At 41.8% G+C, this 23,718-nt stretch overlaps 1 protein-coding gene across 3 annotated transcripts in view; it reads left to right on the top strand.

Moving 5' to 3' along the window:
* LOC106582704 (protein kinase C and casein kinase substrate in neurons protein 1) overlaps window positions 1-23,718 on the top strand; it is a 69,654-nt gene that overhangs the window by 32,538 nt on the left and 13,398 nt on the right. For all 3 annotated transcript variants that reach the window (XM_014166029.2, XM_014166028.2, XM_045705328.1), the window contains exons 2-3: window positions 13,111-13,229; window positions 19,763-19,919. In XM_014166029.2, coding sequence (XP_014021504.1) covers window positions 13,170-13,229; window positions 19,763-19,919 — 217 coding nt within the window. In that variant the 5' untranslated portion in view covers window positions 13,111-13,169. The remainder of the gene's footprint in view (window positions 1-13,110; window positions 13,230-19,762; window positions 19,920-23,718) is intronic.

Below are 23,718 nucleotides of genomic sequence, written 5' to 3'. Positions count from 1 at the left end.
CCCACAAACACCAGACTCTGGGATGCTGGCCTTCAAGGCGGAGTTCCTCTGTCCAGTGTTCTTTTGCCCATCTTAATCTTTAATTTTTATTGGCCAGTCTGAGATATGGCTTTTTCTTTGCAACTCTGCCTAGAAGGCCAGCATCCTGGAGTCACCGGATAATGTATACCCTGCTAATGACCATAGAAAAAAAGAGTAACGGAAGGCGAAATTAGCACAACAAAGAATTTGTGTTAAGTGCATGGGGGCCGCCATCTTCATGCACCTCTATTGGACATTAATTGTGTGGCCAAAGAGAGCTAGGCCATTACAGCTCCCTTCAGCTCTGTTCAGCTGGGGAGTGAAGTGGGGTGTGCAGAGCATCAGCATAGTCTCCCAGGGAGGGACAGGTTAGGGTATCCTGTCATTGTTGGTAGAGACATTTTAATGGCCGTGTTTTGTTGTAAGAAGGTGTGGTCCGGTTAGTTAGTGTCTGATCGGTTTCTGAGGGCAGGCTGGACTTGATATTAAGATACAGAGAGAGAGGGAGGCGGTGTATGCCACAAGGAGGAGTCAGAGGTAAGATGATGATTATACATTGGGTAAACAAAACATTAAGAACACCTGTGCCTTTCCATGACATAGACAGACCAGGAGAATCTAAGTGAAAGCTATGATCCCTTATTGATATAACTTGTTAAATCCACTTCATTCAGTGTAGTTGAAGGGGAGGAGACAGGCTAAATAATGATTTTTAAGCCTTGAGACAATTGAGACATAGATTGTGTATGTGTGCCATTCAGAGGGTGAGTAGGCAACTCGGTGTTAGGAAGGTGTTCCTAATGTTTGGTATACTCAGTGTAGATGAAGTGTTTAGGTTTTTAGAGGTAGTGAAATATGCTGGGTATTGTCTTCACACACTGCATCAGGAGTTTTGTTGTCTTCTTGGATGTCTCTCTGTTACAGTCTTCAGAGTGGAAGACGTTGCATAGAAAAGTGAGTGGAACAATGGAACTCAAGCTGATAAAGACTAGCCCATATACTCAGCTGGCTCATAGTGATGGACTTAACTTTTTTTTTCTATCTGTGTTTATAGTCTAGTATCATGGGTAGGGCCATCTGCGAGCAAATATGTCAGTTTAGAATATCCTCAGAACCCCAGAAATGATTTGAATAGATAGCATCCCTCCTGATTGAGTCTGGCAGTGTGTGTAGCCTATGGGTAAGGATTCAGTCTGGCAGTGTGTGTAGCCTATGGGTAATGATTCAGTGTGGCAGTGTGTGTAGCCTATAAGTAATGATTCAATCTGGCAGTGTGTGTAGCCTATGGGTAATGATTGAGTCTGGCAGTGTGTGTAGCCTATGGGTAATGATTCAGTGTGTGTAGCCTATGGGTAATTATTCAGTCTGTCAGTGTGTGTGTACTGTATGGTAAATTATATGGGATGAGTTGGAATTGAAAGGCCCTGGCTGAGGCCTCCAGGTACGTAGGGTTGGTCATCGCTCCTATCTGTTTACACAGTATGGCTGAATAATTGATGATATCTTCTGTCTCTATATAATGAGCAGGAATCTGATGAGAGCAGCAGGACGCAACGTCTCCTGCAGGGCCGGCTCCAGGTATAAGCGACATAAGTGGTCGCTTAGGGCCCCAGGAACTCAGTCTCAACTTATTATGGAGAGTTAGAATAGTAGAATATACAAGGTGCAAGTTAGACATCTGGTTGGGCATCAGCAATTTTTCTCTTGTTATGACAGTCACTAACAGTCACTCAATTAGCCATGTCAGCTCACAATTTTTTGTTTGATAAATTAGTCTAGCCAGTTATCTAAACTAGGAGTCATCATGGCCGAATACTAACCCGTCACAAAGGGCACGTGCCAAGGGGCCCTGACCTCGGGGGCCCCCATTGATTTTGTTAGTCACTCGCACTCAGATATCATTAACATGGCCTAAGTCATGGAAAAATATGTACAATTTCAGAAAGTTAACTTCAAAATTGAAAAGAATTGTCTCTCAACCCCTTGACAAAATGTGTAGAATTGCACGAAATTTGCTGTAAAACTGAAGAAAAAATACTTTTGCCCAAGGGCAAAATTAGTAGAGTTGCATGACATTTGTTATTAAATTGCAACATTTTCTCTCCATCCCATTGCAAAATGTGTAGAACTGCAAAAAATGTGCTTTAAAACGTAAACTTTTTTTTCCTGCATATGACCAACATTGCCAAGATCCTAGTGTTGATCCTGCTTGTTGTTTGGAAAATAGCTTTTTGAACAGAATAGGATAACATTTTGACTTTCAAAACCCCCAAGATACCTTTATTGATATCAATTTGCAGTTATCAGTATTGGGAAGTGTTGTTTCCTGAATATTTCCTCTACCTGTCCTCTGGTGTCTCAGCGCTGCAGTCAGAGAGATGTTTAGGCAGCACATTAAGTGTTTATGAGGAATAGCTGCTGCGCTGCTGTGGGTCCTGAGGCGCGGAGGACCTGTCCTGCAGTGGGATTTTACTGTGGCTGGCTGGGAGCTGTTGCTGTGAACCCCTGATATTCCCACACTGCCCTCGTTCTCCCCCATCCTCCCCCTCTTCTTCCCCCTCTCTCCTCTATCCTCCGATGTCCTTACCCTCTTCCTCCGTCCCCCTTTCTTCACACTCCTTCCCCTATCCTGCCCCGCCCTGCTCAGCATCACTCTGTCTGGCGCTCTACCCAGTGATGATCAAGCATCATGCCAGGGTGAGTCTCATGATCCCCTCTCCTCTTCTACCCTCTGGCCACTGGGGCTACACAGGAAAGCACAACTGGTCACATTCACAGGAATTACATATTACACAGGCCTATCAGCTGTTATAACAGCATCGTCATGGAACCCTTTCTTTCTTTCTGGAATGTCCTGATAGCTATTCCTGGCTGCTGATTATCACTCACACACATTCATATAACCATACCCTGAAACACTCACACACTTCCACTCAACACATTGCCTGGCCAGAAGTGTCTGTGCTCTTGGATAAGACAGTGTCTACATCGGTTGCCTGTTTGTGGTGTGATGATGCTTGCTCAGCTCTCTGAAAAAATGGGGCTCTGAGCTGAACAAAAACAAAGGGGCGGGAGGAGAGAGGAGAGAGAGGAGTGGAGCCCACGTGCCTCAGAGCTGTATCTGTAGCTAGCCGTCGCATCTCACCTTGCTAATGGAGGAATGGGGGTAAGGCTTTTGTTGCTATGACGGAGTGGAGGGAGGGAGGGAGGCTGCCTGCATTCTCCATATTTTTGGGTGCATTCATTTGTCTTGGCTACAGCCTAGATTGGTTTCTCACTCTGGTTAATGCAGTCGGTTGATGTGCTCGTGTGTTTGAGGTTGAGATGTCCGTGTGTGTATATTTGGTTGTGTGTGTGGAGATGGAGAGATGGAGGTGCATGGTGTGCTTAGTTTACGAGTATTATTGAAATATGTGTTGTGATCTTCTTCATAGTGTTGCAGGGGGATGTAAAGGAGAAGGAGAGCACTTCATGTTCCTTTCGATGGTGAATTTGATGAATCAGAATGAATGGGTTTTTACTGCTTTTCTCTTTGTGTGTAACAGTATAGGTGGACTACGTGTTATTTTGTGCCAAAGACTAGTAGGCCCTAGTATATTTCAATATTGTCACGTCCTGACCAGTATAGGGGTTATTTGTTATTGTAGTTTGGTCAGGATGTGGCAGGGGGTATTTGGTTTATGTGGTTCGGGGTGTGTGTCTATGTAGAGGGGTTGTTGATTTATGTGTTCCGGGGTTTTTGGTCACTGTTCTATGTTTATGTATTTCTATGTTCTATCTAGTTTAGTCTATTTCTATGTGTAGGTAATTCGGTTGTGGACTATCAATTGGAGGCAGGTGTTTTCTAGTTGCCTCTGATTGAGAGTCCTATAAATAGGTATGTGTTTGTGGTTGTAGTTTGTGGGAGGTTGTTCTTGTTTTGCTGTATTAGTCGAATATTAGTCGATTTCAAATATTGATTTCTGTACATATTACATATGACAGACAGAATTTAGAAATATGTTGTCTGTTAAAAAGCTAGTTGTGTGTGTGTGTGTGTATATATCCTACCATCTAGCCTTGTTCCTAGAGAAGGCTGTCCTATATTAGAACAAAATCCTCCTCTTGTGGTTTGATGGATTAACCAACTGTAGTGCACATCCAGCTCTCACACTTTCCCATGCAGTCAAAGCCCCTTTTTCAAACAAAGCCATTCTGCTCATGTTTTGTCTGGGGAGAAACAGAATTGTGGAGTATTTATCACTCTCTTTCTCTCACTCATTTTCCCTCTTTCCTTCTCTCATTACCAAAAGTATTCTTCCACCCATTGGTTTAGGACTGCTGAGTGACCCAAATACACATGCAGTGCCCTCTCCTCCTCCTTCCCTGACCCCCACACGAAAGTGGAGCCCTCTATTGTTTTCAACATGTCTCTCTCAGTGTTGCTGGGCCTCAGTCCTCAGGAATGGAATAGTTTCTATATATACACAGGGCTGAAGATGTGTTATTGCCCACTGCCGGGCAATAGAGAGACAATGCTGTGGCTGCTTTACTGTATGCCTGACTGTCTCTCATAGACACTCTCCTAGCCAGGATTGGTGTTAACGCTGTGAGGCTCTTGGATAGGAGGGACCTGCCTGAGAAAGATAACGGTCTAATCCAATGTATCAGAAATCAACAAAGATCCATTGACAGAAAGGAAGGCTTGTGAAGTCTGATGGAGGTATGTATCACAGCTCAGGCTAAGACCAGATGCAGACAGAGGAGGCGGATAGTACGAGTCTCAGAGTTTATTACAGTACAAGGGGCAGGCAAAAGGTAGGTCAAGGCAGGCAAAGAGTCCAAATCCAAATCAGAGTCAGGCAGGATCAGGACAGGCAGAAAGGTCAGAAATGGAAAAGCACAAACTCGAGCACAGGAAACACGCTGGCAGAACTTGGCGGGACAAGACAAACTGGCAACAGACAAACAGAAAACGCAGGTATAAATACACATGAGGTAATGGGAGACACCTGGTGGGGGTTGGAGACAATCACAAGACAGGTGAAACAGATCAGGGTGTGACAGCATGAAACTATTAAGTGTTGGAAGCCATACGGAGCTACAGATCTTTGTTCCAATCCACAGTGACTCACCGTCTTGTCTCCAACCCCACTTCATAGACCCTCTGACTCTCAACTCACTCTCAGTGTGTGCCCTTCTACCTTGAGTGTGGGCTTGTTTCCCATCTAATGTGATGCTGTATGGCAGGCAGCTAGCTCTGTGTTCCACAGAACAGAAGTAGGCGCTCGTCGCGCACTGTCTGTCAACCAAGCCTCAGCTCTCTCTGGTGGGACTGACCAGATTCTGTTGTGTATTAACCTCGCCTGCAAGGGTTACACTGCGATAGTAGTGAAGACACGAGACTAGGTGTGTGTGTGTGTGTGTGTGTGTGTGTGCGAGTGCGAGCGCGCACTCACAAGGCCTTCCCCGGTGAGATTGCAGGGCTGATGGGGGGGGTTGCAGTATCGGTTGTGAAAGAAACATCCAGTTGCTCTTGGAGTACAATCTGTAAATTGTAGGCTCTGCTGCCATAGACATTACAGAACATGACATTTGCCTTGATTAAGGACTTGAACCAACCAGCAACCCTGTGGCCTCTAGACCTCAACAGCAATGTCTCTCATTAGTGGAAAACATTTTCCCTACTAGCATGTTAGCCTTTCCACTAAGTTAATAGTAGAGGCACAGCTGTTCAATAATAACTATTTTGTTCTGAGGTGTTTTTATTAAGGTTTTGAGAAACAGGAACCATATCTAGCTGGCTTTGAACCAGCAACCTTTTGGTTACTCACCCAACACTCCTAAACCACTAGGCTATCTGCCTGGCAGACAGACTGAGAGTGTTGAAAATCAGACAGACAGGCAGACAGACAGGCAGACAGACAGACAGACAGACAGACAGACAGACAGACAGACAGACAGACAGACAGACAGACAGACAGACAGACAGACAGACAGACAGACAGACAGACAGACAGACAGACAGACAGACAGACAGACAGACAGACAGACAGACAGACAGACAGACAGACAGACAGACAGACAGACAGACAGACAGACAGACAGCGACCCCTAAAACTCTGAGGACGCGGCTCGTGGACAGATAGGCAGGCAGACAGACGGACACAGACAGGCAGGCAGGTAGACAGACAGAGAGGGATACAGACAGACATACAGTTTCTAAGTAACAGACTCCTTAATCTGATAAAAATTGAGCGGACAGCATGCAATTATATTATTAATTACCCAGTTAGCACATAATGTTCTGAGAACGATAGGTTTCTTATAGCTTGGTGGGAGCGTGGTTGTCCTATGGTTATTTTGCATACAACCTTCTGTCACGTCCTGACCAGTAAAGGGGTTATTTTTTATTATAGTTTGGTCAGGATGTGGCAGGGGGTATTTGTTTTATATGGTTCGGGGTGTGTGTGTATGTAGAGGGGTGTTTGGTTTATGTATTCCAGGGCTTTTGTCATTGTTCTATGTTAGTGTATTTCTATGTTCTGTCTAGTCATTTCAATTTCTATGTGTAGGTAGTTGGGGCCTTTAATTGGAGGCAGCTGTCTTTCATTGCCTCTGATTGAAGGTCCTATAAATAGGAATATGTTTGTCATGGGAGGTTGTTCTTTGCATAGCTGTGTGTTGCCTGCAAGACTGTTTGATGTCTGTTAGTTTTTTTTTCTTGTTTAGTTTATAGGTGTTCTAATAAAGTTAATATGAGCACTCAACCCGCTGCGCCTTGGTCCATCCACTACGACGACGATAGTTGCTTAGATTTGGAACATTCTTAGCACATTTAAGGAACTTGACAATGTTATTTTCTTGGTATTTCATTACTTTAAAAGAACGTTTCCTAAAAGTTCAAACATGGTTACATTTAATTAAAATGTTGATCATGTTGCAGGAATGTTCTCTGACTGATTTGACATTGGAAATGTTCTCAAATATTAACGAGAACTTTAAGATGTTAGATGTTCTTCTGTGGGAATTTCATTACTTCAGCGTAACGTTTCCCCATGGTTCTATTTAAATTCATGTTCTGAAATTGTTCCAAGAATGTTTTAGAAAACTTTCCAAAAAAAACACCAGAAAAGTTTAGTAACATTCAGAGAAGTTTTATTAAAAAGATATACGGTGGCAAGAAAAAGTATGTGAACCCTTTGGAATTACCTGGATTTCTGCATAAAGTGGTCATCAAATTTGATCGGATCTTCATCTAAGTCACAACAATAGGCAAACATAGTGTGCTTAAACTGATAACACACAAATTATTGTATTTTTCATGTCTATATTGAATATATCATTTAAACATTCACAGTGTAGGTTGGAAAAAATATGTGAACCCCTATGCTAATGACTTCTCAAAAAGCTAACAGGAGTCAGCTAACCTGGAGTCCAATCAATGAGACAAGATTGGAGATGTTGGTTAGAGCTGCCTTGCCCTATAAAAAACACTCACAAAGTTTGAGTTTGCTATTCACAAGAAGCATTGCCTGATGTGAACCATGCCTCGAACAAAAGAGATCTCAGAAGAACTAAGATTAAGAATAGTGGACTTGCATAAAGCTGGAAAGGGTTACAAAAGTATCTCTAAAAGCCTTGATGTTTATCAGTCCATGGTAAGACAAATTGTCTATAAATGGAGAAAGTTCAGCACTGTTGCTACTCTCCCTAAAGATGACTGCAAGTGCACAGTGCAGAATGCTCAATGAGGTTAAGAAGAATCCTAGAGTGTCAGCCAAAGACTTACAGAAATCTCTGGAACATGCTAACATCTCTGTTGATGAGTCTATGATAGGTAAAACACTAAACAAGAATGGTGTTCATGGGAGGACACCTTGGAAGAAGCCACTGCTGTCCAAAAAAAACATTGCTGCACATCTGAAGTTTGCAAAAGTGCACCTGGATGTTCCACAGCGCTACTGGCAAAATATTCAGTGGACAGATGAAACTACAGTTGAGTTGTTTGGAAGGAACACAACACTATGTGTGGAGCAAAAAAGGCACAGCACACCAACATCAAAACCTCATCCCAACTGTAAAGTATGGTGGAGGGAGCATCATGGTTTGGGGCTGCTTTGCTGCCTTAGGGCCTGGACAGCTTACTATCATCGACGGAAAAATGAATTCCCAAGTTTATCAAGACATTTTGCAGGAGAATGTTAGGCTATCTGTCCACCAATTGAAGATCAACAGAAGTTGGGTGATGCAACAGGACAACGACCCAAAACACAGAAGTAAATCAACAACAGAATGGCTTCAACAGAATAAAATACGCCTTCTGGGGTGGCCCAGTCCTGATCTCAACCCGATTGAGATGCTGTGGCATGACCTCAAGAGAGCAGTTCACACCAGACATCCCAAGAATATTGCTGAACTGAAACAGTTTTGTAAAGAGGAAGGGTCCAAAATTCCTCCTGACAATTGTGCAGGTGTGATCCACAACTACAAAAAATGTTTGGTTGAGGTGATTGCTTCCAAAAGATGGTCAACCAGTTATTCAATCCAACGGTTCACATACTTTTTCCACCCTGCACTGTGAATGTTTACACGGTGTGTTCAATAAAGACATGAACATGTATAATTGTTTGTGTTATTAGTTTAAGCAGACTGTTTGTCTATTGTTGTGACCTAGATGAAGGTCAGATCAAATTTTATTACCAATTTATGTAGAAATCCAGGTATTTCCAAAGGGTTCACATACTTTTTCTTGTCACTGTACATTCCGTTCTCAGCATCAATAAAACTCTCTCTCCTTAATCTTGTTAAGTGCGTTCAGGTGTGTTGGCCGTGCACACTAATTGGCCACACTGGATCTTAATGAGTGATTGATTCCTTTTGAAATCGTGTCTGAATAGAATCAAATGAACAATGTTGTATGCATAAAACAAACAGGGCATGCAAGCTCCATCCTGGTGACACAGTGGACTAATTCCATGGATAGAGAACAAAAGATCATAGGTACTGCCACAATAAAAAAATACATGTGTTGGCATGATGTGGCATGGTTAATGCCTAAGCAAATTAATTCCCATGTGAAATATCTGTGCTTGGAGTTCGAAACAGTTAACCCAAACTAAGCTAGCAGTGTTATTAAAAGTCGTCTTGAAACATTAAAATCTAATCAAATCAAATTGTATTAGTCACATGCGCCAAATAGAACAGGTGTAGACCTTACAGTGAAATACTTACTTACGCGCCCCTAACCAACAATGCAGTTTAAAAAAATACAGATTAGAATAAGAAATAAAAGTAAGAAGTAATTAAAGAGCAGCAGTAAAATAACAATAGCGAGACTATATACAGGGGGGTACCATTACAGAGTCAATGTGCGGGGGTACCGGTTAGTTGAGGTAAAATGTACATGTAGGTAGAGTTATTAAAGTGTCAATGCATAGATGATAACAACAGAGAGTAGCAGCGATGTAAAAGAGTGTGTGGGGGGGGAAAGCAATGCAAATAATCTGGGTAGCCATTTGGTTAGGTGTCCAGGAGTCTTATGGCTTGTGGGGAAGAAGCTGTTTAGAAGTCTCTTGGACCTAGACTTGGCGCTCCGGTACCGCTTGCCGTGCGGTAGCAGAGAGAACAGTCTATGAGTAGGGTGGCTGGAGTCCTTGACAATTTTTAGGGCCTTCCTCTGTCACCGCCTGGTATAGAGGTCCTGGATGGCAGGAAGCTTGGCCCCAGTGATGTACTGGGCCGTATGCACAACCCTCTGTAGTGCCTTGCGGTCGGTGGCCGAGCAGTTGCCATACCAGGCGGTGATGCTCTCAATATTGTAGATGTAGAAACCTTTGAGGATCTGAGGACCCATGCCAAATCTTTTCAATCTCCTGAGGGGGAATAGGTTTTGTTGTGCTCTTTTCACGACTGTCTTGGTGTGCTTGGACCATGTTAGTTTGTTGGTGATGTGGACACCAAGGAACTTGAAGCTCTCAACCTGCTCCACTGCAGCCCCGTCGATGAGAATGGGGGCGTGCTCGGTCCTCTTTTTTCTGTAGTCCAGAATCCTCTCCTTCGTTTTGATCACGTTGTGGGAGAGGTTGTTGTCCTGGCACCACACGGCCAGGTCTCTGACCTCCTCCCTATAGGCTGTCTCGTCATTTTCGGTGATCAGGCCTACCACTGTTGTGTCATCGGCAAACTTAATGATGGTGCTGGAGTCGTGCTTGGCCGTGAAGTCATGAGTGAACAGGGATTACAGGAGGGGACTGAGCACGCACCCCTGAGGGGCCCCTGTGTTGAGGATCAGCGTGGCGAATGTGTTGTTACCTACCCTTACCACCTGGGGGCGGCCCGTCAGGAAGTCCAGGATCCAGTTGCGGAGGGAGGTGTTTAGTCCCATGGTCCTTAGCTTATTGATGAGCTTTGAGGTCACTATGGTGTTTTGAACGCTGAGCTGTAGTCAATGAATAGCATTCTCACATAGGTGTTCCTTTTGTCCAGGTGGGAAAGGGCAGTGTGGAGTGCAATAGAGATTTCATCATCTGTGAATCTGTTGGGGTGGTATACAAATTGGAGTGGGTCTAGGGTTTCTGGGATGATGGTGTTGATGTGAGCCATGACCAGCCTTTCAAAGCACTTCATGGCTACAGACGTGAGTGCTATGGGTCGATAGTCATTTAGGCAGGTTATCTTAGTGTCGTTGGGCACAGGCATTATGGTGGTCTGCTTAAAACAGGTTGGTATTACAGACTCGGGCAGGGAGAGGTTGAAAATGTCAGTGAAGACACATGCCAGTTGGTCAGCGCATGGTCGCAGTACACATCCTGGTAATCCATCTGGCCCAGCGGCCTTGTGAATGTTGACCTGTTTAAAGGTCTTACTCACATTCGCTGCAGAGAGCTTGATCACACATTCTTCTGGAATAGTTTATGCTCTCATGCATGTTTCAGTGTTATTTGCCTTGAAGTGAGCATAGAAGTAGTTTAGCTCGTCTGGTAGGCTCGTGTCACCGTCAGCTCTCGGCTGTGCTTCCCTTTGTAGTCTGTAATGGTTTGCAAGCCCTGCCACATCCGACGAGCTTCAGAGCCAGTGTAGTACAATTCGATCTTAGTCCTGTATTGACACTTGCCTGTTTGATTGTTCGTCGAAGGGCATAGAGGGATTTCTTATAAGCTTCCGGGTTAGAGTCCCGCTCCTTGAAAGCAGCAGCTCTAGCCTTTAGCTCAGTGCAGATATTGCCTGTAATCCATGGCTTCTGGTTGGGGTATGTACGTACGGTCACAGTGGGGACGACGTCATCAATGCACTTATTGATGAAGCCAATGACTGATGTGATGTACTCCTCAATGCCTTCAGAGGAATCCCGGAATATATTCCAGTCTGTGCTAGCAAAACAGTCCTTTAGCTTAGCATCTGTTTCATCTGACCACTTTTTTATTAATCGAGTCACTGGTGCTTCCTGCTTTAATTTTTGCTTGTATGCAGGAATCAGGAGGATAGAATTATGGTCAGATTTGTATGCATCTCTGTGTGTGGAGTATAGGTGGTCGCGAGTTATTTTTCCTCTGGTTGCACATTTAACATGCTGATAGAAATTTGGTAAAATGGATTTAAGTTTCCCTGCATTAAAGTCTTCAGCTACTAGGACCACTGCCTCTGGGTGAGCGTTTTCTTGTTTGCTTATGGAGGAATACAGCTCATTCAAAGCTGTCTCAGTGCCAGCCTCTTACTGTGGTTGTATGTAAACAGCTACTAAAAATACAGATGAAAATTCTCTAGGTAGATAGTGTGGTCTTTAGCTTATCATGAGATACTCTACCTCAGGCGAGCAATAGTGTGAGACCTATAACCAGCTAACTGTATGTTGACAGTGTCTATTTTATTCTCCAAACATTGCAAGTTAGCTAGCAGAATGGAAAGGAGTGGGGGTTTATTCGATCGCCTACAAATTCTCAGAAGGAAGCCCGCCCTCCGGCCCCTTTTTCTCTGACTCTTCTTCATGCAAATTCCGGGAATCTGGGCATGTTCCCGAGAAAGCAGTATATCGTTCGCGTCGGGCTCTTCTGACTCGTTCAGGAAAAGGATTCTGCCAGGTCCTGGTGAGTAATCGCAGTCCTTATGTCCAGAAGTTATTTTCAGTCATAAGAGACGGAAGCGGCAACATTATGTACAAAATAAGTACAAAAATGACTTACAAACAATGCAAATAAACGAACAAAAAAACACAATCGGTTGGGGGCACGTAAAACGTCTGCCTTCCTCTCCGGCGCCAAGTTTCAAGGAAGTTATTCAAAAACCTCAAAATGACCTTTAAAATTCTGCTTAAAACAATCATAACACTTAGGAAATGTTCTCAGAACATTATTTAATACCTTCAAATAACCTATCATTTTCTTTTTCAGAACGTTAATAACACCTCACAGGAAAACTTTCAAGGAACCATAGTAAAATGTTCTCAGAACCTCCCTGCAACCTAAACATTTTAGTTCCCAGAACAGGCAACATTTTCACTTCCGTTTTCAGAACATTTAAAAAAAATCAATTTCACCTGTCAGGAAACGTATGGCTTCGTTTCCTGAACCAATGGGAAACCAAAAACATACGTTCCCACAACTTCCAAGGAACTAAATGTGCTAGCTGGGTAGAGTCGACTCCTCCATAATGCAAAGGGCCACATCAGTGATTCCTTTAGTTAACAGAGAAACAGTGCTTTATTAACAGATAACTCAACCTTATCTTGGCACAATGTCTGTGTCCATTCTCAGGATGAGCAACTTGATCACTTACTTAAAACTACCTCCTGTATTTGAAACTGGTAGCTTGCCTACTGTATATCTGAATTTGAAGGGACTGAGGGAGGACAGTAACTGAATAAAACGTACAAGTTTTCTGTTGCTCTTCTGTCATTAGTTCTTTCACATCTTCTACATCTGAATAACATTTCATGATATAATGAAAGAAAGGGAACATTATATTCACATGGAGCACTTAAATAGTTGGTTTTCAATTCCCACACGCAGTCTCTGAAATGGCCTCTTTGCATATTTTTTTGTAATTTGGATAAAAGCAACTGATCACATTGTATTGCTATTATTGACGATCCTCTCTCTCTCCTCCCCTCAGTGCATGACGACCGTGACTGTGCTGCAGACTCCCGCAACCTCCTCAAGCCCTCTAGGATCATGTCGGGCGTCTACGATGAGTCAGCCAGCCAGGAGGATGGCACAGACAGCTTCTGGGAGGTGAGAACAGACCACAACTGTTTGCCTACAGAGATAGATTCATATAAAGTCAAACAGGCATCCCTTTAAGTGGAACTGGGATTTGAACCAGTAACCAAGGTGTCCACACTCTGCAATCACTGCATCACCCTCCTATGGCTTTGCGGCAGAGCTGGCAGCGTGACAGGCCACTGACTAGGGCTGCGGTTGTAGTGGGATTGTGTGTCTTTGTGTGTGTATGTGTGTGTGTGTGTGTGTATATGATACAGTATCCCACTCTAGGGGCTACTGCTGCCGTAGATTACAGGTTTGACAGGTGACAGGAACGTCTGTATGACGTCTTTATATGACGTCTTATTCTGGTAGCAAACTAGTTGAAAAAGGAAGTATTTTTACTGACCAGAATTACATATTTTTTGGACCGTCATACAACCAGTTGGTCATAATTGTAATCTCTATCTGACTAGCTGGTCATAAATCATAAATGTGGATATTGAAAACATTGTTCATTACATTTATATTTGTTTCCATAGGCACCAATAAAGTTTAAATCTACAACATATTCTTACTTTTAAAATCGTTCAAACAATGGCAAAAACAAATCTACAACAATTTTTTTAAGGGACAGATCAGAATTTACTAGCGGGGAGGGGCTGGTCCAACTCAAGGTGTCATTAAAAAAATGCACCCCCCTCCTCAAAGTTACAAATATTTTCACATGATTGTAACACCCTCCCCCTTCATAGAATTAATTCGAAATCATGTTTACGACCACAAATAACAATAACTGTAGTGACCCTGTGTTTATAAACGTGGATATCAACTTTGTCACTTCAGCATGCTTTTGTGGCACAGTCGATGCTATGCAGGGCTACAGGCCAGAAGGTTGAGGGTTCGCCGACCACCACAGACAAGCTCACTCTTCCTGCCTGTTTCGTTACACTATGATCAGAGCCGGCTGCAGACAATGATCAGCTAGGGGGAAATCGGATTGTCAACATTTTGATGCCATATTTTCTGAATGTCATTAAATGTTTTGTACAGATGTCTCTTTCCATTCATCAATTGGCCGCTGCGCAATTTGAATTGATTGATTGATTGATTTTATTTGTCAGTTAAAAAATACATATATACATAAAGATTTTTCACCGGGATTGCACAATAAAGTCTGGGACTTATTTCCGTTGTGGTCCCAATTACATAGATACAGACCCATTACATAGATAGAGATGAAAAAATGTTCCACCTCCAGATACTCATCTGAGGGTGGAGTTTAAGTACAATTCTTATAAACTTGTTTGGCTGGTAGCTTATTCTTTAGATGTTTAGGGCTGCTGGTGAACCATGATGTGCAGGCATAATCAAAGCGACACTGAACTAGCATATGTGTTAGAGTCTTTAGGGTGTCTATAGCTAGGTTTCCATCCAATTGGCGACAGATTTTCATGTGAAGATTCTAAAATCTAAAACAATATGCCATTTCAGTTTCCTTCAGGAAAATTTTGCGCTGGACAACATGACAGGGAAGATTTTAATTGACCGGACATTTGAGAAATGCGTGATTTGATTTGATTTGATCCAACCTGCCAGCGCCATCAATAAACGAGGGATGTTGGCCAAATGAATCACATATGCTTGTCCTTGAAAACACCTTATAACAAATTACAAAAACACTATCCCTTGTGTTTCGAAAAGTGTAGCATACGCAAAACTTAATAACCACATTTTTTGGGGGAGTTTTAGGGTACTTTCCTAAAACAATAATTGTCCACCTCAGAGTTCAGCTGTCAAAGATTTGAGCGCTAAATGTATCAGGGCATTGAATGCAAAGGCCACTGTATGATATTCATATTTTAATAAATACATATAGCCTATATAAAGGAAGAGAAGTTTAGGCATAACCCCATAGAGAGAGATATGCCGGTGGCATGCTATGACACCGATATTCATTTATTTTTGCCAGATGGCTACTGCGTCTGCTATACAGATATAGACGTACAGAAGGAGGGTCATTTGTTAATTTTCGATCCGAATATTTTGTATAAAGATAAGCACTACAATGTTAGATTATAGGAGTAACTCTGATAGGCCTGAAACATTATTCCTCACCTCATGTTCAACTGTCGGAGTCAGCTGGAACACTGGGGTGCACTGCCTTCATATCATACGCCTGCAGTAGCTAAAGCTTAATTATAGCGACACCATACCAAACCTTCACAAAAGTTGATGTCAAAAGTAAGTCAAGCCATTGTTTATAGGGAAAATATGAACAGAAGAGATGATGTCAACCAGGGGAAAAAAACAACCCCCCCTCCCCCCAAAAAGAAAAAAATCACACAACCCTACCCCTAAACCACACAACCCTCCCCTATTTTGGATCAACCCTCCCCCCAATAAATTTTGATGTGTCCCTAATTGTTTCAAATTTCACCCAAAGAAAGCACATGCATAGAAAGACTGGGATACAGAGTATATAAAGACACATTTTTTATTGTATTAATGATTAATAAAAGCAGTGTGATGGGGTAGATCCTCATCAAAGACCTCTGAGCACAGAAGGTGATCTGGAGCGTAGTGGCCCTCTTGAAGAGTGGTGTGATGGGTCATAGTAAAGAGAATCGGTGCATTAAAACTTTATCGATATGAAATTTGAAGAATTTTGAAGAAACTTGAAGAAACTTTGTGGACTCAGCTGGCTTAAAGTATTTCCATGGTACTAGTTGAAAAAGTTTGTGGCATTTATAGGTTAGAGATGGCTTCAAAAAAGAGCAATTTGCTCATACACATACTTTGCATCTTCCTCCAACATGGCGATCAGGGGCATATTTTAGGACATTCCAGAGGGCCTGCAACACATCAAGCTCCTGAGTTTTCTGGCTTTTCATGACACTTTCTCTAAGCATACAAAGAGAAAAAATAAATTAATGATTGGCATAATGTGGGCATGCAGAACACAACAGAACAGGAACGCACAGTAAAATATCTTTAAGAGAATCTACAAAAAAATGTCATTGTCTGTGTCAAATGTCTTAACAGCTCACATTTACTTACCAACTACAATAGAGCACACATGAGTGGTAGCAAAGGCATGTTTGCTCCTCTGTCCCTTCATATTGAAGTGGGACATTAATTCATTGGTCATCAATCTGAAACATTTTATAAAAGAGAATATCAAAATTAGACAGTAGTTGGATTATGACTGTATTTTACTCATCTCTAAATGGTAAAGTTATGCTTGATAAAATAACTTTTTATAAACACACCATCCCATAATCCTGTGTACATTGTCCCAGACAGAGGTTCCCCCATTTGAGAACAGCTTGGCAGTCTTAAAAAAAGAAAGGTAAATGCAAAAAATTGAAGTATGTGTAAAGAGACAATCCAATACTATATATTTCAAAAGCTGTGTTTTTTATATCATTCCTGCCACAAAGATTGTTAGAAATGGGTGTAATTGGCAAAGCTATTCCTCTTATCTGCATTCTGCACACTTGTTTGCGAATTGCTTTATTAATTTCATATGTATATACTGTATTCTATTCTACAGTGTTTTAGTCAATGCCACTCCGACATCGCTCATCCTAATATTTATATATTTCTTAATTCCATTCTTTTACTTTTAGATGTGTGTATTGTTGTGTATTGTTAGATATTACTGAACTGTTGGAGCTAGGAACACAAGCATTTCGCTACACCCACCATAACATTCTTCTGGCGCTTCATCAGCTGAATAGCATGTCTCTTGGGGAATCCAGTCTCAGTGAGACCTGATGCAAAGAAAAAATGGATGTAAGGAGGGGTGGTTCTGCTCACTCCTTTCAATGGGATGTGGCAGAATAGGTCACTGCTAACTGAGTGGGTGGCCATGCACTGCTGTAGAGGCCATGGGAGAATCTCAATTTCATACTCTTTGTGTCCTCTCTCCTCACTTCCTTCTCAAAACCCATTGGATGAGAAAGCCAGAGGTTCCTCCCCTCAGACATTTTCCTCCAAAGGGTTTTGAGAATGAGGCGAGGAGAGAGGACAGAGGCGCGAGGTATATGCAATTGAGATTTTCCCCTCGCATCAGGTCATTGACATGTTTCAGGAGCTATAAAGACTGAGACTAATCATAATTAACCATTACCTGATGGTCTTCACTAAGTTAGACTTAGAATAGCAAGTACATTGACTATGTTGCCCCTCGGCAATCTTGCAGTCAGACAGACAGACGTAGAGAGATAGACAGCAAAACATAGACTGTTTACATTTCTCAGTCAGCAGGCTGGATAACTAATGTACGCCTTCCTTTGTTCCCTCCTCCATCCTTCCTTCCAAGCTAGAATTGAAGTAGGCAGTTGAGAGGTGTATTGTTAGAATTAGTGTTGAGGGGGATCAGGGATAGGCAAAATGTATTGTCAAATACAAATGCAAAATTCACAAAAATACCTGATGAATCAAGAAAAGCTTCACATCCACATTGGGGGTACACGTTTCAAGAATTAGGTCAGCTTACAGTGTCTCACACACACAATCAATGTTTCCTTTATGTGTATTCATTAACCATCTCTCTCCCACACACACAGAGCTAGCATGACAAAATGTTGACATGACAATATTCACACACACACATACAATTACTGTCACTAACTAAACAGATATCAAAAAGCTAGCTAGGTACAACCAATGGCCACAACAGGTACACAACAGGATTAGCCAGAGAAGCTAATGTTAGCTAGCTAAAATTGGCCAGCTTTGTTAGTTAACGTTTGCTAGCTATTCAATCTGTCAGCAGTTTCCTTGATGTTCTTCTCCCCAACAAACCACTGCTTTACTTACAAAAGTAAAACAAGAATGCAGGAGAACAGGGACTACCATTTAGCAGATTAGAGATCTATTGCTGCACGCAAGGCACAGATTCCAATCCAAGTTTTATGCCTACCTCCTTATTTAGCTACTGAAATATGCCTACCTTCTTATTTAGCTACTCAAATGAAAATACAATTACTGCACACATTATGTTAATTGCTTAAAAGCTTTAAGGGAAAATATAATAGTCATATTTTCTAGATCAAATTCAGGTGCAATAATATTTGACTAATTATTGATAAAAAAAAGTGTTTCGTAAACCCTTGTAAATTGTAGTAGGATATTGAAATAAAACACATATGCCTATGTGTTATTTCGTTAAATTCTGAAAAGAAATGTAGTTAGTCATAATTGAACATCAAAATTGCATTCAGTTGAACAGAAGAAAATGTGCAGCACAATAAACAGTGTAATTGGCTAACACAGACAAAATATTACCATTAGAAGCCAACACAACACAGTAAGCTACCAGATGCCATTAATAAAACAACCATTATTTCATTGTACCACAGTTTTACTGCATTTTAATGGCAGTGCATTTTTGTAAGGGTATCCTGTATTATTGTTCATTTTTATCTTACATGCTGGTAGCCTAGAACAAACGTTATGGAAGTGAATGTGCACTTTTCAATTAGGTGGACAGCAACTACGAAAAACCCTACAATGGCCTGTAGTGAAAGCAAAAGCATTCATACCATCAGAGATTCTCTAAATTAGGGACCATCTCTGATAGCTTTAGGATCGCTGAGACTGTCACACAGTTTAGCTTTTAATGACCTAGCAAATTCGATAGAGGTTAAATATATCACATTTCTTAGTTTTTTTAATTTGTATTTCATCACCTGCTGAATAAAAAACTCAAATGGCCCTAAACCTGAAAAAGTTATTCGGGCCGGATGAGCTGAAGTGCACTCGGCCCGAGTACCATTAGCCAGAGCCCAGAGTAATATGATTCTGCCGGACTCGGGAAGAGCTCTGCCCGCATGAAGCCCTCCGAGTCCGAGTCCATGCCAAGTACCCCGAGTCTCAAATGGAATAGGCCCGAGCCCAGCATGTTGCCGCGAGACCTTAACCCACTTTGGTGCGCTCTGACAGCTGTTGTTTGCTAACTGTGCTAAGCTGAATAGCGCAAACCCTGCAGAAAAAGAACATTACTCCAATTTTAATCATTTTAATGGTTCTAGTATCTTATATCCAATGGGTGCATGGCCCACAAACACTAAGCACATGTTTATATAGATTGGAGTCGATTAATTTAGTAGTATTTAGATAACTGGTCAGTAGTTCAATCGGATTTAAACCAAAAAACAGATACAAAAAAAAGGCATAATGTAAAAGACATCTTAATCTGTTTGTGATCTGGTTATAAGACGTCCAACCAGAAAAATACATATTTAACATATTGTATGCCCACTGGGATAAGGATTCTAGCTTTAAGGTGGCACGCCACTTTCTTAAAGACGATTTATGCTTGATTCGGCAATGCGCTCAGTACGGAGGGTGTGCCGCAATTTCAGAACAGGCTTCCATCAAAACAGCTCTGTTCCGCGAAGCGCATGAAGTATGAATGCCCTAACTTCTGCAGAGGCCGCATCACAGTAAATACTGCACAGCCAATGTAGATACTGGAATTACCATAAATCGGCTTTTAAGGTGGAATGTGTTGAATGTAATTGAAATGCCTCTCATTCTGGTGCCTATGAAAGGTGGGGAACTACAAGTGTGCTGTGAAGCGGATTGATGACGGACACAGGCTCTGCAATGACCTGATGAACTGTATACAAGAGCGTGCCAAAATTGAGAAGGCCTACAGCCAGCAGCTGACCGACTGGTCCAAGAGATGGAGACAGCTGGTGGATAAAGGTATGAGGGGAGGAGGGGAGACACAAACCCAGCTGCTCACAATGCTTTGGAAAGTTACTGCCACCTGTTGGTGCCCAGTTAGCAAAAAAAAGATGTCTAAAAGGCGTATTTTCCAGACGTTGAAGTTATGTTCATTTTAGGTTCAGAATAAAAGGTCAAAATATACACATTTTCTGGATGTTGAAAATACTTATTTTCCGGACGTTGAAATTTTCGGTTCTGAATGAAAGTTGAAAACACATAATTTACAGACATTGAAAATACATATTTTTTGGTCATTGGTTCTATGTCAAATTTCAACTGCACATATTGTACATGCTCAATGAAGTAAGCATTATATCACAATAAGAATTTTCTAATCCATTTAATCTTGGAAAGAGGAGCCAACCAAAGATAGCAACATATAATATTTATTATTGCTCCCTTCTGTCACATGCACTTATGTTAGCTTTTTTTAAAAGCTTTCAAACTGGCAGCAATGATGTTTAAAGTAGTCCAACCTACCTTTCTTCTTCGTTGGGGTTTTATGGTGGTGCGTACCAATATTAGGTGCAGTACCGCCACCTACTGGGCTGGAGTATGATGGAGACTATGGAGGTGTTCTACACTTTGCACTGTAATCTAAAAATGTTTGATTTAACCTTTATTTAACTAGGCAAGTCAGTTAAGAACAAATTCTTATTTTACAATGACGGCCTACCCTGGCCAAACCCTCCCCTAACCCGGACAACGCTGGGCCAAATGTGTGCCGCCCTATGGGAATGGAGGAAGGAAATGATTGCTGAGTGAATGACAGTTTGTTCTGGACTAGGGCTATGGCGGTCACGAAATTTCATCATATAAATATTTCATCAAGTAACTGCTGGTCTCAAGGTAATTGACCGTTAATTAACATAAACACACTTAGCATCTCCTGGCTTTCACACATAGCCTACAAGCCACTGATGCAGACCTTTGGAACATCTACATTTTAAAAAGTATAATAAATCCATGTAATATAGCCTACACCTTCACAATAAATCCATTATTTATTTTAGACAGGTCTAAAAAAGCATGATATGAGGAAAATTCATTTATATTTCAGAAGGACAGAATAGCATACTCTGAGTTGTCCTGATGTTAGGTCCTCATCTGGCTATGCCATATGGCTATGGGCTACACTAGTTCATTTAGCAGACAACATTTGCTTAGAATTCCATGGCATTATTTTATAGTATGAAGAATACAATTGAACAAAGCTGAATAAAATACAAAGGATATTTTCTCCAAACAATTTAAGGGAGTGTGCACATGCGGCTCTTCTGTGTTGAGCGGTTAACAAAGAAATAGGTACTCCTATATTCTTAATTAAGAGTTATTAATGTAACTTCAGTTGTTCTACAAACGTTGGGCTATATGTTTAGATTTTTAATACGTTGTAAGGCTGCATGATGCGACACTAATGATGATTTGAAAAAAGTTTCATGATAGGCATGAGCTCAGCTTTGTTTTTTGTGCAGGCTGTACACACTTCATCAGTCTCTCATTTACAATTTGACAAGCACTTGATAAGGCCTCAATTTTCCCGGAGGCATCCCCTTTGTGTGGCCATAATGCCCCCTAAAAAAATCCATGCCTTTTGCTGCCAGTAGCCATTGTGCCCTTCTCCCTGAGTGCTGCTTGCTCTGAAGCACCTCTCACTCACATGGCTCTCCCTCACATGATCGGGTCTTTCTCACAGGCTACAAGGGAAGACAGACACATCAGGGACACAACTGCACGAGTACTTATCCAATTCCGAGGTGCATATTGAAGATATTGGAAGAACTGTCCACATTTACTTTTTGTCAGCCAACAAGATGAGTAGACCTAATGAACAAAAAGCTCTAGCCTATGTCAATCTACTATCCCCCATAGTACAAAAGTCGACATATTCTATTCTGTGCATGAAATAAATATTCCAAACATAGTCTGGGGCAGTTGTGGGATATGATAGATCCCAAATTAATACAACCACTAGCATAAAAAAAAAAAACATTTTTACGCAATGAGGCTGACACAACAGATCAGAACGTTTAGCCTAAAATGTTGATAAACTATTAGGCTATTTCTTCACATTATAAACGCAGCAATGCACACACGGCAGTATGCTATATTAATTAGTGGGAAAACACCATTATCAACACCATTATGCTTTTATTATAAAGGTGCATTTTTTTATGTGAAAAAGATCTTCCCCAAACTTGAAACTCGTGCACTGCTTATATATGCCAGTTAGGCTCTACACTCCTTGTAAAGCGGATTAATGTGCTTAATTTTAAGAAGTTATTTGGCCACTTTAGTTGTGATACAAACCTCATCAGAACATATAGGCCTATGGGCTAGACTACTTGAGGTGTGCGATTATGATTAGAAAAAGTCAACAAAGAAAGGCATTGTTTCTTGCCTTATGCTGGGCATAATTCACAAGTGATGATATATAATTCACAAGCTAATATTGTCGCCCATCAGACTATTCTCGATTTAATCTTGTCTTTACATATACTAAATAATATATGTGTGAAATTTGTTTGGATTTAAAATGCACCATTATCATGGACCTGTCTCAAAACAGGGGCAGCGGAAAAAAATACATGACATCTATGCACTTAAATAGCGAAAGGAGGATGCTTTTCCCGTGATTCATTTTCATGACAGCCAGGTAGGCTGTATTCCTGTTGTAAATATAAGCAAAGTACTTAATATTAGGAATGTTGAGAAATAAATATAGTAGGCCGAGCCTATAGAAAGCTCATGGGATCCTCCTCTTTTTAATAGAGGCCATCACTCTGTTTTCTCCTGCAATTGCATAGCCTATAGAAATGTTGCACAACATGAGCTCATGGGATCTCATGAAGTGTTTGATTATATTTTCGATCACATTTGCATTGATGTCAGGGTGATTAGAGGGACAATAAAGTGCTGAGTACCAGGCAGTTAGTTTGGTAGGCTACTAACCATCAGCAGCATCATAGCTTGAAGAAGCCTAATTAGTATGACTAAATGGTTACATGGAATTTGACTGCCTTCATGACTTGTGACCGCCAGTTTGGCGGTAATACGGTCACCGTAACAACCCTATTCTGGACATGTTTTTAGTAAGTTGGGGAGGGTGAAACTTATGCCCAGGGATGTGATCGTTCTTCTGATTGTTTGCCTCTGATGTTGGTAGGTTTGACAGCGAAAGAGGACGTGGTCTGTAGTTTCTGCAGCAGGACAGTTGAGACATGAACCCGTTTAGTTTTTTCCTATCTTATGGAGACAGTGGTTGAGGCCGTTGTGACCTATTCACAGATGGGTGATGATGGTTTCTGATCATCTTGAAATTAATTTGTAGTTATTGCTGATTGAAACCAGCAAGTGAATGGAGTGTAAATGTCTTCCTTTTCCCCTGCTGTCCATTCCTTTTGCCGTTAGTCGAATAATAGGTCTGGCCTACTGCAGGTGGCCTGCTGCGGGTGTGCGAGATCATGCCCCCATCCACATTGATGGGCCTGCAGTGGAGTGGGTAGACAACTACAAGTTCCTTGACGTCCACATCACTAAGGACTTAAATGAACATGGTCCACACAGTCAGGAAGAGGGCACGGCAGCGGCTCTTCCCCCTCAGGAGGCTGAAAAGATTTGGCATGGGCCCTCGGATCCTCAAAAATGTCTACAGCTGCACCATCGAGAGCATCTTGAGTGGCTGCATCACCGCTTGGTATGGCAAATGCACCTCAGTTGACTGCAAAACTCTACAGAGGGTAGTGCATCACTGGGGCCGAGCTCCCTGCCATCC

Source organism: Salmo salar, chromosome ssa22, assembly GCF_905237065.1.
Source record: "Salmo salar chromosome ssa22, Ssal_v3.1, whole genome shotgun sequence".
NCBI lineage: Eukaryota > Metazoa > Chordata > Actinopteri > Salmoniformes > Salmonidae > Salmo > Salmo salar.
Note: the sequence above shows the minus strand (reverse complement) of the source record. Positions and strands in the feature narration are given on the sequence as shown.